The sequence below is a fragment of the Ischnura elegans genome, chromosome 12, assembly GCF_921293095.1.
Source record: "Ischnura elegans chromosome 12, ioIscEleg1.1, whole genome shotgun sequence".
In the NCBI taxonomy this organism is placed as follows: domain Eukaryota; kingdom Metazoa; phylum Arthropoda; class Insecta; order Odonata; family Coenagrionidae; genus Ischnura; species Ischnura elegans.
In genome coordinates this window covers 5,867,577-5,886,220 of record NC_060257.1, presented here as the reverse complement: position 1 = coordinate 5,886,220, position 18,644 = coordinate 5,867,577, and the positions used below count along the sequence as shown (strand labels likewise).

The 18,644-nt window shown below is 38.1% G+C and overlaps 2 protein-coding genes across 2 annotated transcripts in view; one reads left to right on the top strand and one right to left on the bottom strand.

Moving 5' to 3' along the window:
• Positions 1-10,639, bottom strand: part of LOC124169844 (katanin p60 ATPase-containing subunit A-like 1) — a 29,348-nt gene extending 18,709 nt beyond the window's left edge. Inside the window, exons 1-7 of the mRNA XM_046548637.1 lie at positions 10,227-10,639; positions 9,872-10,061; positions 9,706-9,802; positions 9,286-9,457; positions 8,317-8,548; positions 3,239-3,329; positions 769-890 (exon numbers count right to left, since the gene is read on the bottom strand). Of these exons, the coding sequence (XP_046404593.1) occupies positions 769-890; positions 3,239-3,329; positions 8,317-8,548; positions 9,286-9,457; positions 9,706-9,802; positions 9,872-10,048 (891 nt within the window). The 5' untranslated portion in view covers positions 10,049-10,061; positions 10,227-10,639. The remainder of the gene's footprint in view (positions 1-768; positions 891-3,238; positions 3,330-8,316; positions 8,549-9,285; positions 9,458-9,705; positions 9,803-9,871; positions 10,062-10,226) is intronic.
• A 2,662-nt stretch (positions 10,640-13,301) lies between these two features.
• LOC124169332 lies at positions 13,302-17,556 on the top strand. Its single transcript, XM_046547915.1, has 3 exons — positions 13,302-13,403; positions 13,508-13,726; positions 16,416-17,556. The coding sequence occupies exons 1-3, from the start codon at positions 13,370-13,372 to the stop codon at positions 17,462-17,464; spliced, it is 1,302 nt and encodes a 433-aa protein (XP_046403871.1). The 5' UTR covers positions 13,302-13,369; the 3' UTR covers positions 17,465-17,556.
• The last annotated feature ends 1,088 nt before the right edge of the window (positions 17,557-18,644 follow it).

Here is an 18,644-nt window from a genome sequence, read left to right as displayed (position 1 = left end):
CCGGTTTTACGAGTACATACTGCATTTTATGAGAATCACGTTTTTGCGAGGGATAGTCTTTATACCGCCAAATGGCCTATGTTTTAAATGTAAAATAAATTGGATTTAGTGAGGTCAAATAGTTACGTCCACTGTGTACGCTTGGTTTTACAACAGATATTTCTCTGGAAAAGACCACTAATGGAATCTGTACTATTCAAGTGATTTTGCCAACAAAGGTCTGCAGGGCTGTCCATAAATGGAGCGATGTTAAAGACGAAAGCTGACTTCACTTCCAATGGGGAGAAATATCTTCGACCACCGAATCATGCCATATTTCAGTGACCCTTTCGGCAAATTTTCCAACTGACGTAATGATTAAACATTCGAAAACTCGACAAAACTGATATTGTCGGCATGATGTATTCGCAAAATTATCCACAAACGTCCACCGCATACCAAACATATTGATTGAGACTAGTTATACTGTTTTTACAGCTTAATTCGGCGATCAAAACATACAAGAACGGGAATAAAATCACCGAAACTGGGGATTTAATATTTTATAAAATTGAAGATCCTTTCATTAAATTTAGAAGAAGAAGTTTCTTTGTTTAAATATGTTGATACTGAACTAGATTGTGCCTGACAGACTCTACGCTGTTTTACTTCATTAAATTCCACGGAAACAAAAGAAAAACTGTAAATACGAACGATTATTGGACTTTGGTCGGTTTATTCAACACCTTCATAGCTTCAAAAAGATTATTCAACAGTATGAGAGTTTACCTTGAAGAAATCAGGCATCCACATGGGCAGAACCACAGCTTCCTCCAGCAGTCTCTTTGCTTCATGGAGATCGGCAATGTCATCCCAGTGAATGTTGGGGTCCTTCTGCACAATGTCCCGTTCTAATGGAAACAAGAAATGTAACCATAAACAAACAAATGCAGTCAATCAATGAGGAAGAGTATTCACGTGAACCAACAAGTTGCAGGGAAAATAAATATCCATTGGTGTGTAATTTACTAAAATGTGCCTGTTTAATATATTTCACTTCAAAAAACGCCAAAAAAATTAGTGACATTGCATTTTATACATTCAATTTCGGTTCTTAAGGCCTGGTTACACGGTACATGAGAATGTACAAGAAAATGTGAGAATGTCTGAATCTCAGAATGAACGCGAAAATGCACCGTGTAACCACGCAAAATGTAAGAATGTATGAATTTCTGAACGCCTGCTCTAATTTCATTCAGACAATCATACAATTTGAGCTCAGAGTCACCTGGTAGCAGAATACGAAAACGACACATTCATTTCATCTGGCTTGTATAGGCGACTTCTTTGTTTACGTACGGCCCCGATAGTTATTTCGATTTGATATGATCTTGCTTGACTAGGATATCTGATTGGATATAGGTAGCGAAAGAATGGAACACAAGAAAAGGGGATGGGTAAAATGAAGGATCAGATGGAAAGGCGCTGAATGTATGAACAGCGAGAATTGTCCAAGATTGAGATATAAATGATCGTGAAAAGGTCATAAAAAGCATGTGATAGGCAAAGAAATAAGATTCAAGTACTATATACGCTGTATTTACTCAAGTTCCTGTTTTTGAATCGAGACCGACTGCAAAGTGAGTCGAAATTTTAGGTGTTGCGTTGACATGCAGCGAACGTTATGGGCATCGCAGTAATAAATATTGAATTTACCTTGCCAAAAGCCTCATATTTCTCGTATATTCCTGTAGCGTGCGCCGATTCACAGGAGAAGGATGGAGAGAAATCACGACACACTCGCTTTCAAGTCTAAAATTCAACTGCCTTTATTATGTCCTGTTTATTATATCACAAGGCTTAAGGGCACGAGAAATTTTGAAAATGTGCTTTTATTATGGAACACTACTATCCAACAAAATTTTAACGATATCGGCGAAAGACACTTTGAGAATATTCCTTGTTAGGGGCTCCTTGTGACGAGAGGCCGGCCGCCCATTACATTCCTTATTTTTCACCGTGGTTTAATCGTAATCAGTATTTATTCTCGTAAACAGCCACTTTCCTTATAATTTGATCCTACAATGGGTAGAATGATAGGTACATTTATAGAGTTGTTTACAAAGTGAAATAAGTAACTTGATAAAATCCTGCGGTAACCCTGATTTAATAGTGTACTTACGTTGAGGATATCCCGTTGACAATATAGATAATGTATTTGACTCCATTCTGCGGATCATCAACCTCTCATTACTCTTATTTTTGTCCCTTCGAACACAAGCAAAAAACTTCTCCAGCGAGTAAATAGAGGTACTAGACGTCGGGGCACTTTATATGGTTTTATGGGATACACTATTTATATGGTTTTCACACGTTTTTCTATTGAAGGTCCATGCTACAATATACTTACTGCATTAAGCAAATGTTGTAGGTGTGTAACGTAGATCAAAATCTGCAATTAACTTATTTTAATTTAATCTTTCCAAAGCCCCCCAAACAATCGCCTTTATTTATTTCAACAACGCCTTGGCAACCCAATATATTCACAATCCGAAGTTTGACGTTAAAGCGGCAATTATATTCGCCAAATTTGCGTTTGAGTCCCTAAATAGACAGTTTTTCTATCCACTTCCTCAGTCTGTCATCAGTGGATTCCAGGCCGTGATGTAACGCGCGCACGCTCCGTCACGTGTTTTCAAACAGTCGATGAAGATTATTTTTAATGACTCATATCTCAGCTATAAAACATTATTCATCCGCGAAATTTTCGGCAAGTACATTTGAGGTAAGGATCTTATTATTCTAGTACTTTTAAAAACGTTTGCATGTTCCCCATTGGTTTATATTTGAAGTTGAAATAATTTGTTGCGCATTAAAAAATGTACGAAAAAATGTCCGAAAAAATGTACCGTGTAACCACCTACTCGTGCATCTTGTCCATGAGAATGTACAAGAATCTGTTCAGAAAACCATTCAGAAAAATGTACAGATTCTTGTACATTCCAATGTACCGTGTAACCAGGCCTTTACAGAATATGAACAATTTACATCTAATCCACAAAATGTAAGTTAAACAAAAGTTGCAAAAAATTACAGGATTGAAATTAGATACATTAAACCATCACCAGTGAAGCAGAGCTATAACATACTTACTCCAAGACAGAAAAATAAGAAATAATTAGTAATTTTCAGCTCTTAGATACAGCAGTGACCATTTATGAGAAAAACATCTAACCGAACGATTCCAAAAACAACTTACCCAGCATATCAACAAGATCCCTATCATAGCCAGATGGATCAAATCTCTTCTCTTCCTCCACTAGTTCCTCCTTCTCCTTGTCACTTTTTTCCTGGAATTAACATTAGAATGGACAATTAGCTACACATTCACATACAGCAAACTCCCAATAGTCTGGGGTAATGACTGGGAGAGGCAATGCGAATTACCAGAATACACAGATAATCCAAACTTTCATTTCAGTCCTTGCAATTGTAATTCTCTTCCCCAGTTACTGTAATGTGAATAATTTACGAAAATCAAACATTATATTATTATTTATGCACATTGTCTTTTATTAAAGATTTCTTCAAGGGCTCATGGAGGGGTTTCTTCACACAATTGTGGATCTTTTTAGTGGTGATAATGCCAATGTACTCATATTCCCACAGTCCCAGCAAACTGTCAACGCAGGCAAACACCTGATAGAGACTCATGTGATTTCAACTACCTATTTTCTGCTTTCACTTCCACTACTCCCTCCCAGGCATGCAGCTAGAATTTAAGGCTAGGGGGGAGAGGGGGGGGGGGGGGGAGCATTTTAGGTGCAACTAATTCTGAGGGGTTTGGAATGTGGGAGGTATGGGTGCCCTCACCCCCGAAAACTTTTACGGCTTATCTGAGGGATATTTTATTAATCCTTACACTATTCTTTAAGTAATATTTATCTAAAATGGATTACACTTAAAAATTTCTCTGAGTTCTGGGGGGGGTTTATCCTCCAAAACCACTGCTCCTTGCCCCATCTTATTTGACCTCGACTGGTCGTGGGGTAAACATACCAGAGTGCGACATAATCTCCGAAGGCTGTATTCAATTGCACAAAGGCCGTGGCAATAATTGCTCATTTGAGATATGAAAAATACATATAAAGATTATAGATAACATTATCTTAATTAAAAATTGGTTATTCAATGAAGACATTTTCTAAAATTTATTGCAAGCTTTTTTTTAATGTCCATACCCTTCTGCAATACCAGAGCAGACATACAAGTACACTTGAAACATTCCTTAACAGCAAGGTAAGAAAATAATTATGTTTTACAGAGGGAATTCCAATGCAAATAATACACCTTGCTTATGCTTGCATTAAAATGCAATAATCCAAATGCTTTTGTGCCCGATTTCATTTTTCTTAAGATCGTTAAAAGCATCAAAGGTGGGTAAAACTCCCACATGGGTAACATGCAACACAGATAATCTGCGCATGGATAATTGGTAGTTTACAATAAGTTTCAGTACGAGAGCTCCCACAAAAACAACAATTCAGAAATCAGGCTACTGGTAGTGAAGGCTGCTGATCTACCCAGTGGAGCACCCAAACAGCCTTCACTGATAGCATACGCCTTCGAGAAAGCATCAGATTATCTTTAATCAGGTTACCACATGTCATGCAGCTATGAATACACTTTCAATTCTCAACCCCCTCTCCCTTGGATGGGTGAAGACTTTTTCTCCTTCCCCATGATGCCTTGTCAGATGAATAACCAGTTTCAGAGATGCTGATCCCTGATTGAATTGGCTTTAGGACATACACCTGGCATGAATTCAGGGCATCCACGTTTTAGTACTGGCCATCTATTTCTCATCTATAGAATCAATAACAAAATGTGCTCAAGGGCCATTCCATGAAAATAGGTAACTTTTGGAAATAAAAATATTTTTTTATATTTAACTTATTATGTCATTATTGTCTTCTTATAAGGCTATATTATGAGTATTTACTAATTATTTCAGTCAAATATACTTAAATATGTGGGTAACATAGGTTCAAAGTCGTCTCTTCATCAGCTGTTCAAAAATTACCATTTTCATAGGTTGTGTTGCCATATCAATGCCTGAGTAAATGCTATTTTTATTTGTCTTGGTAATTATAATGTCAAAATATAGTACCATATAAGAGTTTCTATCACTAAGTTATAATAATTTTGCAGTAACATAATGGTAAAACACAGTGTTTAAAAATACATTGTTTCTTTGTCCCGTACGTAACAAAAAATAGATGACTTTCTTTTTTCGCCAAGTTTCTTGACAGACAGCTACTCAAAATATGATTTTCTAAACAGGTTTTGTGTCAAAATAAATGATTCTATTGTTAAAAAAATACTAATTGAATTTAAACATACCCTAATGTTCAATTTCTTTCTGTCCCGTACGTAACGTTACGTACGGGACATTACACAAAATTATGTGCAATACACATAAAAATGAATTCACTATGTCATATCATTCCTTAATGTTTCTTGTACATTTGGAAGTTGTAATTAGTGCAAACTCTAAATCAGAAAATGAAGCCAAGACGGGCCGGGCACATTTAGGCCAGAAAAGTCTTGGTTCACGGTAATTGAAACTTAAAATAGTGCTCTGGGCTCTCAAAGTTGGGGAGTTTTGCATCGGTTAGTAGACGGGCCAGGTATTATGTTTATGTCATAAAATTACAAAGTGGAAGAGGACTAGGTGCTGTGGTTGAAAGTATGCATTGTAGTAAACAGAAGAACAAGTGAAATTTTAGGTGCATAGAGGGAGGGTAAAGAAGGTTAGTAAAAGTAAGGTGAATGAAAAGGTAAAACATGGTTGTTTAACTCCTATGTTTTATTTGATTTTGTCACCCCCCAATTCTTCAAGACAGGAAGTAGGAACTTAGTTTCTTTTGCCTCATTGTGTGGTAGACCTCAGATGTGAAATCACTGGGATAGTTGTTCTCGATTAGATGTTTGGTGATTCTAGAATATACAGTCGCCTTAAGCCAGCATGTCATACATGTTTCAGTGTGCGAGTGATTATAGCACATGTTATTTTTGTGACTGATTACTACGAGGGGATCAAGGTCAGAAAATAATCTATGTGGGCTACATGAAGTATTTTTATTTAAGTAAGTTTACATAAGCACCACAGAGTAATGCCTGAAACTTTTAAGATTAGAAATTTAAATGCTTTTTTAAAGCTTTTTCAGAATTTAAATGGTGGTGGAAAAACCTAAGTCAACTGCTGCTGCTAGAGGAAAGAACATGCGTGTTAGTCTCAAAGCAAATGATCGTGATCGGTTCTTAAAAAGAGAAAGGAAGACAATAAATTAATTAAGAAAAAAAGCAGAGAGAAAATATTACCGACAAAGAAAAAGTATGAAAGGGAAAAAACGACAGTGAAGAGCAGGCAAACTTAAGCTAAAAAATCCAGCTCACATCAGTTCTCCTGAATGCAATTCTGGAGAATTGACTGAATGTCAAGAGACTAGTGAGGATGAAAATGATGCTCTATTCAATCTGCCAAGGATTTTGCAGCAGTCGCTTTTAAAAATTGTTCAAAGACAAGTTGTATTGTATTGTTGTTCAACGTTTTTTCAAGGTATTTTCAAGGAGTAGATTATAAAAATGATACCATCATCGAAGTGAAGCCTTGGGACAAAGTTAAAGCAGCACCAGATATCCTTAACTTTCACGTGATATGCAACAAGAATGTTTTTCAGGACAGAAACATGTTAAAGATATCAACTTGAATTTAGACCTATTTGTTGAAGTGAAGACAGAATTTAGAGGTCAGTGGGTTTTAGTGCAATATAATGGCAATTTATTTTGAGGCGAAATCACAGAAATTGTCTCAGAGAAGCAACTGTGAGTTACAGTCATGGTACCCAGTGGCACAGTGAGAGGGGGGGGTTTGGGGGATAAACCCCCTCCCCAAAGAGCTCAGATAAATTTTTAAGTTTAATCTAATTTAGTTAATTGGGTTAACATTGCTTAAAGATTAGTGTAAGGATTAATAAAATATCCCTCAGAAAGCCGTAAAACTCCCATTTTGAACCATTTATCTTAAAAATTTTCTGGGGAAGGGCCCCCCCAGATCCCTACTATTAGTTGTGCCTAAAACCCCCTCTAGCCTTAATCCCTAGCTGCACCCCCGATTGTGCCCACCGGTCCTCCAAGGCATTATAAATGGCCAATGCCGCCCGATTGTATCGTATACAATAAAGAGAGAGGTGATTAAAGCAGAATCTCCTCCTACAGTGATGAACAACAAAAAAACCATATAAATTTAACATTAAAGATCTTAAAATATGAACTCTAGTATCTTTCTCGTTGTCTTTTTTATTAATACCATGGTAACAAGATTTTAGTAGTTGCATAATATTTTAATATAATAATTGTATTATGACTAAGCTAAGCTAATTGATAAAGAGAATAATGCTTACAAAACATATGATCTTCTTCTATTGTAATTGGCTTAACAACCTTTTCTGATAAGTATGTTTTTGACCATGTCAACTATGCCTGTTTTCAATAACTTTTAACCTGAAGTGTACAATGTCCCGTACGTAACACCCTTGTCCCGTACGTAACAAAAGGTAAAAAAATTGTAACTCAGTTTAAAAAAATTTGTTGATAGTGTTAAACATATATACCTAAAGCATCCTTATTAAGGTATATGAAAAAAATAGCACAGCATTATGAAAATTCTAATTGAGCTGAAATATCATTTTTCTTAACATGAGCCAAACAAGTAACAAGACCCAGCTCGTCCTGCACGTAACACGCACTTATTTTTTCTTGCAACAGTTACAACAAAGTGTTAAAGCCAAAACTATAGCTTGAAAAATAGTTTAGGCCTACACCTAACAATTTATAGCTGTTTCAATGAAATACAGAAAATATTAAGAGCAGAAAAAATATTTTAAAGTTGTAAAAATTAGTACAAATGTCCCGTACTTAACGGTGGAATGGCCCTCAATTGTATTAGGCTCAACTATGTAGTAGAGTTCTAAGTTAATACTCAAAAATGAAAAGGAGACTTTGTTGATTTCCACTGATTTATTTCATCCGTACGACATGTTTCGAACCATAGAGGTCTTTATCAATTTGAATGTAATAATTGATAATATCGTATCAATTTGATGATGACCTCTATGGTTCGAAACATGTCATATGGATGAAATAAATCAGTGGAAATCAACAAAGTCCTCTTTTAATTTTCGAACAAAATGTGCAATTGTGAGTGACTTTGAGAGGGCATGCCACTGGCTACTTCCTCTCTATTCCCTTGAAAAACAATCTTCCACTGCCCACCTTGTTCTCGTCTTTCTTTCCGTCTTCCTTCTTGCTGCCTCCCCCCTTTCCCCTCTCCTCCCTCTTGGGGGCAGCACCGTCCGTCTTCCGTCCACCAGCGGCCGTCGAAGGCCCCCCTCCGCCTGGCCTCTGCCCCCCTCGGCCAGCACCCCTTCCCGCCCCTCCGCCCCCTCGACCCCCAGACTCTCCCTTCTTCTGCCCACCTCGCAATGGGCGGATGGCAGGAGTTGCCCTGCTCAACACAAAAAGGAATAAACATGCATTAAGTCCATTGTAAATCACACAAGCAATGCTGATGCCATTGCCATGGCACTGTTATTAGGCAATTTTCACCGTCCACTGCATGAAAATTAAAATTAAATCCTACATATCTCCAGGTGAATTGATATTTTTTCAGGGTGCCATCCAGTCCCAAATATAAGCATCTTTGGATAAATATTGCTCACAGGGATGGCAATCAAAACGAAATGAAAATATTTCGTTTCGACTCAGAGGGAAACAAAAATATGTGATGTAGCTTTCACTTCTTCCCTGCACAAAATTGTAATCACAGATTTTAGCTTCAAACCGGGACGAAACTTTACTCCCGAGAAGAAAAACGAAACTAATTGAAACTCTGCAGCTCTTGCCATTCGTTAAGTTTTGGCCCTAGAATTTGAGAGGAGGGGGAAGAGAGGGAATAATTTGATCCATTCATTATCTTCTACATCATACGGCTGTATCTATTTCTAAATCAGGCATGCAACAGTTCAAATCAGAGGGGGGGTTATTTTTCCACTTCACATTCATGCAATTAATAGCTTTTCACAAAGCATCTTAAAATGCTCAATCGTGCATGCTTCAGGTGGAACAATTACTTGCCACATGTAGAATGGCCTTAATAGAGGGAGGAATTTTGTTTTCAAGATGACTAATATGGAGTGCAAGGATCCTGAAAAATGGAAAAAAAAATACAAAAAAGTATCTTACTTATGTTCCACAGGCGTGGGTGCAGGCCAAATGTCAGGGTCCCTTGGGGGTGGAGGGGGCCACACATCAGGGTCCCGATATGAGGACGAGAAGACATTACTATGCGAGGGCATTCCCCAAGAGGAAGGATCTCTCATCGGTTCTTCGAAAGACAGGCCGCTTAAACCAGGACCTGTTACACCCATAAATTCATTAATTACAAATGATACTTATAATAGTACCATAAACCACTTACATCAAATTCATAGCTCATGATCACATACGTATTGCAATTCTTAGAAAAATTTTATAAAAAGGCATTCCAAAAAGGTAACATGCAAAACTTAATATTAAGATACAAAGTATGCCTCTCGCTCTTATATTAAGAAAATCAGTGGGCATGTGACTCGATGGCAAATCAAATAAACGATAAACACATACCTAGAGGCCTGTCGACATGTGAATCGCCCTTAAATAATTGAAGTGTCGATGTAATAGCCTTCACTCGCTCGTATTCTTGAACAATTTGCTGCTGTACCTGCAAGGGATTTTGGACGTAACAACTAGCCACTTAGATGGAGAGACATAGTGTTTACCACAGACATACCTGTTGCCATTTTGCTCTTCTTGTGGGATCGACTATAGTGGAAAGAAGTCGATGAATCTGTTGAACAACGCCCTGATAATAAACACCTGCGCTTTCGTAGTTGCCCATCAAAGCCATTTCACGGCCTAGTTTGGTGTTCTCACAGATCTCATTAATTGACACAGCCATTACGATCATCCCTGTTGAGTTACTGATCAAATGCAAAATTTCACTACCATACAAGCAAGTCTAAATCATGTTATCATAATATGATCATTTTGGTTAATCAACGAAGGCAAAATGTTTACTCTATTTCGTTAATCGAAGACTACGTGTATTACGAATCTGAGAAAAGTTCAATACCAGACAAACATACCTTAGACGAAAGGCAAAACAGATAAATACCGTAAACAACACAATCACATGTTTGGTAATCTGACATACATTCGTTATCCCATTTTTTAAAGATTATTGTGAATTTTTCGTGAGCTCAATTGATGTAGATATGTACCACAACTGCGATCAAAATGACGTCACAAATATGTAGTCATATCCGCCATGTTAGAATACCTGTACTTTCTATTTTGTATCGGAATAGATATTTCTAATATCTTGCAGATACTTCAGTACAAAAATAAAAAGCAACTATGATTTTAAATTTTATATGGCCCATTCGTTCAGGAAGGTCAATACAATGGAAGCTGTCTCTTCGAATTCCTCCCTCTTACGACTTCAAACATGGCGACGGAATCCCTATCTGAAACAAGGAAAAACAACTAAAGGCCAATCTAATGTATTTTGGAAAGCGAAGCTAGCGCATATAGATGGCAGCACTTGCTGTTGACAATAGGGTTGTTCAAGCCTATCAAAACGGTCTAAAAAAACGAATGTATATCACTTCTGATGTAATTTCATTTTGATTGGGATGAATGACAGATGCGTTGAAAAAGTAATGATGGAATTATTAGCAATCAAAATTCGAACAATTTTAAACGCCGCCAAAAACGGTCGGCCATCTTGAAATAGAGGTGATGACGACACAAGCCTGTACGGCTGGCCTGTACCCTCGATCGCTCGATGCCAAGCTGAGTACTCTGCATGCCGACTGGACATTTGCCAAGGTTACTCCTTATTTTGAAATGCCCTATGTTGTGCATGAAGCTTCCGGATGGATCAAGGCGACATGAAATCCATTCTTCAAGTTAGGCAGGCAACGTATGTAGCGTTGACAGGAATTGAAAGTTTTGTATAGCTGCATTTGCTAGGAAACTACGTGCAGTGAACTTTCATTGTGCTTCTAGTGCAAGTGAACACAATTTGTGCCCTTAATGTACCCCTAAGTGAATGATTGCATATAGACGATGAAGTAAAGAGTGAAGTGAGTTGTGAATGTAACTGCTTCGACGAAATTATTTATTTCTTCCATGCTAGTTCAATCAACCCTATACATTTCGATCTAAGGTATCTAACTATTGCCTAGGGGATATTTTTCATATTTGAGCTAGTTGTGCTTTAGGGATACATCGAACGCATATTAATTTTCAATCGTTTGTTCGCTTCTAAGTTCCGTTTGATTTTATTACCTATTCATTTTGAGCATTCACGAGTGTTTACATTTCACGAATTTCGTTGCGCTGTTGTTTGTTTTTGTTTTGGTCATATTTTGGTTACGGTAAGAGTACGGGTAAGAGTAATAGTGAAATTCGAAGTTTTTTGATGTTACAATAACCGGTTTAGCTATTTGTTTCAGCCTATTCATTTCATTGTCCTCGAAATGTCAATGTGAAATAACGTAAACTGATTCTAAGTCGTTAGTGAGAAGTGAGGTGTGGAGAATCTTTCGAACTTCAAGGAGTGCAAATTCTTTTAGCGTGTGCATAGTGATTGGAAAACCGATTATCATGTTTTATTAGTGTTTTATATTTATTGTGAGTCAAGTTTTTCATTGAATCAGTTGATTCGGAATATATTCGAATAATTCGTATCAAAAAGACAACTCGTGAAATGTGTACGTTGTAGTGCTATTTATGATATGATGAGCAATAAATATGTACAAGTAAGGGTAATTTTGCTTATTATTACTCTTATGAAAGGATAAATTTGGATTTTCTTTAAACATTGATCTGGCGGCAGACGCTGGAGATCTTGAAAAAAAGTGGAATAACCCTGCTGAGCCACTTAAACAACACTGCAGTAGGGCATCTACAGGCTTGTGACGTCACACATCAATTCAAGATGGAAGTAGGGCTTTTTGGCGTAACGTAAAATTTGTCACTGTTTAAAGCCTTCTCTAAACATGTACAATTAAGAAAATAGCATAATATTATTGTCATTGCTCCTTCTGAAGCACGATCTTTCGATTTCTTAAATTAAAAAAATATGGTGAACAACCCTATTGCTGAGAGACTGATGGCCTTGGGCAGCACAATTCAGTGCAGATTCAGTATTATATTACCGTGCAGTCCTGTATGCTGAATGTGTCGCTGCTAATACTGCTATTTATGGTGTTCTCATGCTGAAATGATGTTGGTCTATAGAGGAATATATTGAAATGTTTGTTGGTAGAGTTTGCTGTTGGAAGATTCTAAGCATGAACATACATATGATTCTAAGGGTGGCCTTCTGTAGGCCCATCATCATAACCCTCCCCTTGGTTCCTAACCAACCAAGGATTCTAATCCTTGCAGGGTTCCTGCTCATACACCTTGCCATTTAATCGGGATTTATCGGGTTAGATTATTGAAGAAGATAGCAAGTGACGAACTAATTTGAAACCAATCACACCCATCAGCGATTAGGCAAAGATTTTTTTCTAAGTCCGAGGTAAACAAATAAATGTTGTCTAATTTGATAATTCCCATTGAGCTGAATAAGTGATGAATTAGAAATAAAAATCCGGAAACTGATTTCCGAGTCCCTGGTCCATGAACATGTTAATAATGTATGCTCATCGTCGTTGTACGCCGATACACAATATAATTTTCAATATGTATTTTCCAGCTCTTTGTTTCACATCACACTTGGATAAGTGCTCACTAATTCCCATTTTAATTTACCCATGACAGTAAGGCCCAACATCATAGACTTTTTTATTTTCTCTGACTTTTGCTTCGTATCGGTATGGAAACTAAAACCGGACAGGAATGTGATTTCTATCGTTGAACCTCGAGATATTACCATTACTAAAGATTTCAAATACTAAATGTCTTAGATTGATATCAATTACGGAAGCGTCGTTGAAAAACGTTGAAATTTAATTAAATATGACATTACTTTCTTCTTGCACTTTCAAAAATGGGAAAACCGGCAACGTTCAAATTCCGGAAATACTGAGGTCAAGCTAATGTGGAATTAAATCGATTATTTTAATTTTATCCTAAAAGTACTTAATTTCCGCTATTTTATGATTAATTAAAATTAAATTTATTTTAAAATTCAATTCTTGTCGCAAGCTGAAATCGAAATACTTTTGGTTCCACCTATTTCACCAACTCGAAGCACAAGCTACCCTCCATCGCAATGAGCGAAGCTGAGGAAGCGATCATCAAGCAAGGTAAACATGTTTGGTACATTTGTTGAACGAGCAGAATTTTGCTCATCACTTGTGTTGCTCACAATTCATCGTAACATTTTGAAATCTTTATCATTTTTATTTAGAAGGGAGACCGTACGTGACTGTGTTCGTGAGCGACTCGGAAGTAATAGCTGATGAAAATGAAGAGGCACAGGTTATGGACTCGCGGCAAATCATTGTTCATTCTGATGATAGTGTAGCTGTCGAAGATTACAATAATGAACATGATTATAATGATATTCGTTGTGTACTAGCGCAGGAGAGTGATAAATTCGAAGGAACTGAAAATGAAGATTTATCCAGTGAGTGATTGAATTTGTTAATTTCAAATTCTTTTTTTATTTTGTGGTTACTAAGAATGATACCTCCTTAACTATGCGTAGATAATTTGTGGAATTCTAAACTATTACTGGAATGTGCAGAGAATTCAGCTCTAGAGGATTAAAGGAGTTTTCAGCTCTGTCAGCATCATTATAGGTTTGATGTTAACACTGCCAAATGTTATTTTTAATTCTCTAACTTTAAAATCTTAGTGTGATTTCGTAAATAATTTGATAATTCCATGAATACTCCTCACATTCTGGCGACGAGTACTTTATTTTATGAGTCCCTTATTTAAATTTGTTTAGTTGCTAACCAACCTCAATGGTAACCAATTGTAAATGCTCTTGCGTGTGTGGAAAAACCTTTGTTACCTATGTCCAGTCTGCTAATTGGTACTCAGTTCTAATAACATTGAAATGTCATTTAATTTTTTGCCAGCTACCCAATTGTATAATCAATGAAAGTATTCTCCATAGTTTCAATAAGGCTGTTAAGCCTGTGTTATTTCAAGCTTAAGTGCTGACTAGCTTGAGACTAATCTTGTAGTGCAATACAGTACTTTTTACACCTCTGCCATCTGAAATTTTGGCTGCTTAAAGAGAGTGAAGAAGCTAATTTTTCTACCGTGGAACAGTAATAATACTGTATAGGTATGAGCAGACAGCTAGAGAGTTGGATTCTCACTTAATGAGCGTGGGTTCAAATCTTGGCAGAGGTTTTTCAGAGGTTGCCCAGTGGGTGTTGTGTGGAGGATACTTCAAGTGCTATCACTTTGTTTGTTGGATAGGACATGAATCTGTGGTCCCCACGGATCCTTTCATTTGCATTGGGCTGGTGCCATTAGGGTTTCTTGCTGAACTGGCCAGAGTGAGCTGATTGGAAGCATTATTTATTACATTTTATCCATATTATTTTGAAATTGCACCATTATCAATCCTTAGATTGGTTTAATGCAGCTCTCATACTGAACTGTTGTCATATCAGCTAAAATTTTAACACCTACATAATTATTCTGCTTTACATCCTTCATAATCTGTTTTGTGTATCTCAGCGAGGCCTGTTTCTTCCCTTCTATCAGTCCAACTGTAAGTAATTTTCATTAGAACGTCATTTCTCATTATGTAGCTGATGGTATTATCCTGTCTTTCACCCAAAGTTTTCCCAAGACTTCTCTCCCACTCTTTTTCAAATTTCTGCATGCGATGCGTACCGTCACAAGAAAAGATTTGACAAAAGTTGTTAAAAGTGAAAATAACCAAATTGCAGTTGGGATTTATTTTTAAGTCACATTTAATATCACCCAGAAAAAAAACATGTGCAATACTTGAGAGATAGGGTTGGGGGCGAATCTTGTAGTCTCCCTGTTGGAACTTGCTCCTGGTTGCTCGTGTCGTCTAGGCAGCCAGGGAAGAGGAAGAGAGCCTTCAATAGGGAAAAAAGTCCACACAGCAGAGGAGAACTTATCGTCGCTTGGCTGGGATTGGAGAATAGCATCACTTCGGCGTAAGATTGGCTGGGAAGGCTCCTTTGGCAGTGGCATTAAGGAAAGTTTATGTCAGCAGCCAAAAAAAAAGGCTGCCATCTCAAACCGCTGTAACTCAACAGCCATTTTCTGCCCAAAAACGTGACCATGACTGAAAAAACATGCTTGTTAGACTTTGAATGTCTTGATAGGTGGACTTAGAATCTTGCAATCTGTTTGAATCACTACAAAGTTTAACATGAAACTATGGCCTTTTTTAGCTCATGCAGTACTCTTATGATCTGTCTGCTTAATCATTGTGTTGCATCACATTTCAAAAATTTCCATTTGTGCTATTATCTGGAGGAAAATTTCTGGAATATTCTTCACATAGAATATTCTTCCATTTCTTTAGGAGCAGCAAACGGCTTTCCAGGTTTCGCTAGAGCGCACCCTCTTTGACTTTTAATTTGCCTGAGAGTATTTATGTACCCTCCTGTCCTACTCCTGTTCCTTCCTCCCCTCCTCCAATAGAGCTCAGCAGATTGACTCCTAAATGGATTGGCACCACTGCTGTTGGGCACCTCACGCACGTGTATTTAACATGTGTATTCTCTACTGCTTTCATCATCCATGACTCATTACTCTAAAGAATTACTTAGGAATGTGTTTTGTAGTTGGCCAACCCTGGTGGAAGCCAATTGCAAAATTCTCTCACCTAATATGCAGAGAACAATACTAGTTTCCAATCTCCAGTGTGTGATAGTTAATGAGGCTTGGTGTGACTGACTAGCAGGCCATGCTCCAGAGATGGGTGAAGTAGTGGAGATGATTCTTTCATATTGTTTTGTAATTTTTGTGTTGAAATGAATATTTCCAAATTACTGCACGTAACTCCATATGCAATCACACCCATTGGTGCAGAGTTATGTGCTCCTGGGAAGAAATTTGTCACAAAAAGATAATTTGGTTTGGCCAGGATTCAAATCAGGATCTCTGATTGTCGTTGAGGTGTGTCACCAGTTTTGGCTTCTGGCTTGGTGGTATTTAACTGATGGCATAATTGACTGGGAGCCAGGAGATCCATGTTAGAATCCTGGATAAGCCGGACGATATTTTCATTGTGAATTTCACCCTTAGTGTAAATAAATAAGACTATTTTATTCATCCTCTGTATTTCTTTTAATAGCTCATTGTGATTGCAGGTGATACCAGCCGAACTCTTTGGACACGCAACAATGTCAAACTCCTCATCAACGAGTATAAAGCTCTCAAGAATGAATTCCAAGATCCTCGGAGAAAGCAGAAGGACTTGTGGGCAATCGTATCGGCACGACTCAGTGAGAAGATCGCTAAGGAAACTGGAGAGAGCAACGCATGGATGTCTAGCCAGGTGACGTGGGATGCTTGCGATCGCAAGTGGAGGAATCTAAAACACACGTTCAGGACCATACACCACAACCAGTGGCGCTCCTTCCGAAGCCGATCCCGGTGGGAATTTTACACTCCTCTGTTGGACGTCTTCGGAAACACAATGGAGACCCCTCGGGATCGACCCGTCGTCAAACCTGAGAAGACCCGGTATGTTGTCGTCCATCCGCCGAATTTACAGTCAGGAGGAGGGAGGGCGATCATGATCCCATCACTTAAAAAGCACGCTCACCTTGTGCGATCAGGGAGGCCTGTCGAGATATCACCACGTCCCCCGGTCATATCTGCGGAAGACGTGGGCTCTAACGAAGACTCTGTGTTCCTCGAAGAAGTGAAGGGCTCCCCAGGTTTCATGGTGATGAAGTCATCAAAGGTGGCTCCCTCGGAGACACCCGTGAAGAAACAAGTGAAACTGTCACATGTAGTTCAAGGTCAGGTTAAAATCAGTGAGTCCAAAGCCAAAGCATTGTTGGCCATACAAAAAGACAGTGAAACGGTTCCAAAGTGCTCGACCAGCAAATCCAAAGAGGAAGTGGAAATGATTGATGAAAAGACGGTGGACAGGTTGGATGCCTCTACCTCGAAAGGAGCCACAGATGTCTCTAGTTCTCCGCCTGCATGGTTTGTCAATTTCTTGAAGGAATACCAGGAAGAAGAGAGGAAAAGGAGGGAGTCGTTGAAGAAAGCTCATGAGGAATTGTTGCGAGTTGAAGAGCGGAAGGTGAGAGCTCTGGAGAATATCCTGAGTAAGATAGTGTCGGGGCAGGCATCAAATCCAGAAAAGCCCTCAGATAGTCAAACCTGCTCAGAAAATCCACCTTGATTACATCTCATAGAATGTATGTGTATTTAATTTTGTCTCTCCAAGTATTTTTTTATTGAATTTGATTTAAAATATATATTTCTCATTTCAAATAGAGTTCTTTTTAAACCCTCAGCTTTATTCGATGGATCGATAAACTCTGTGCAGGAAAATTTGCCAAGGTGGCCAGAGCCTTTTTTTCTGCGGGAAGGGGTCGAGCAGGGATAGGCCCTTGTAATTCTTTCCTGATACTTTTCCCGAGGAAAGGACCCCATCCACCAATTGATGGATTTGTGGAGTATGGAATAATTTGCAGAGATTATTTCATCTGCTCAAGTCTAGAAAACGAATATTATATGAAGTTTATTCATACTACTCTTGTTTAATTTGATTCCAAACACTAAGGAAATCAGTTGATAGTTACCCACTTGGTTTAAACCTTTCTATGCATCCAATTTCTCACACCCTGTCCCTGCAGAGCTCATTGAGAGGATAAGAAAAGGACCGGCTAGTGACTGTCAGGAATTGAATTCAATGGCTAACTAGTGAGTGAGGAACTAGTTAGAGTATGATGGGAGGGTTGATACTGGTACCATTCGTGGAAGAAAAGGCTTCAGCCGTTAAGATAGAGGGGGCCGAAGATAGCTGGTAAGAAGAGAGGGTAGATTTTTTTCAAGCAGTCATCCATACACTCGTGCTTATGTTTCCCACAGCCGAAGAATGAATTAAGCAGACATTTAAAATTTGCTTTTAGGCTTGGTTTTACTTTAGATAGTTGTTGATGAGTGATAGATGTCATAATGGCATGATTCAGCTCTTCCAGTGGTAGAAGTAAGGAAGCCATTCACCCTTTTCAATATCTACTGATACATACATATTAGCTGTACAGGGATGCTGACTTGCAAAAAATATTGGGGGGGCCCAAACCAGGGATCTTGCCCCGGGAAATTTTATAAGTAGTGAGTTTTAAGTTTTTTAAGCATTTTAGAAGAGTCATATGATCAAAATTAGAACCCTGATAACTGGAATCTCGATATTCGGGCACTCCAGGGAAAATCGACAAGCCTGACACATTTTTTCCTTGCACCCATAATGAATTTTTTAGGGGGCTCAGGCCCCATGGAGTCGGTGCCACTGTAGCTGTAATGCCTTAAGTTTTCTTCATCATTATGATACTGCCTAGTTAATCACCAGGTTCATA

What these genes read in the sequence shown, in the direction of transcription:
- LOC124169332 (XM_046547915.1), top strand. Translation starts at nt 13,370, where the DNA reads ATGAGCGAAGCTGAGGAAGCGATCATCAAGCAAG. An exon ending in GGAAGCGATCATCAAGCAAG is followed by an intron (nt 13,404 to 13,507) that starts GTAAACATGTTT and finishes ATTTTTATTTAG; the next exon opens with AAGGGAGACCGTACGTGACT. An exon ending in TGAAAATGAAGATTTATCCA is followed by an intron (nt 13,727 to 16,415) that starts GTGAGTGATTGA and finishes TTGTGATTGCAG; the next exon opens with GTGATACCAGCCGAACTCTT.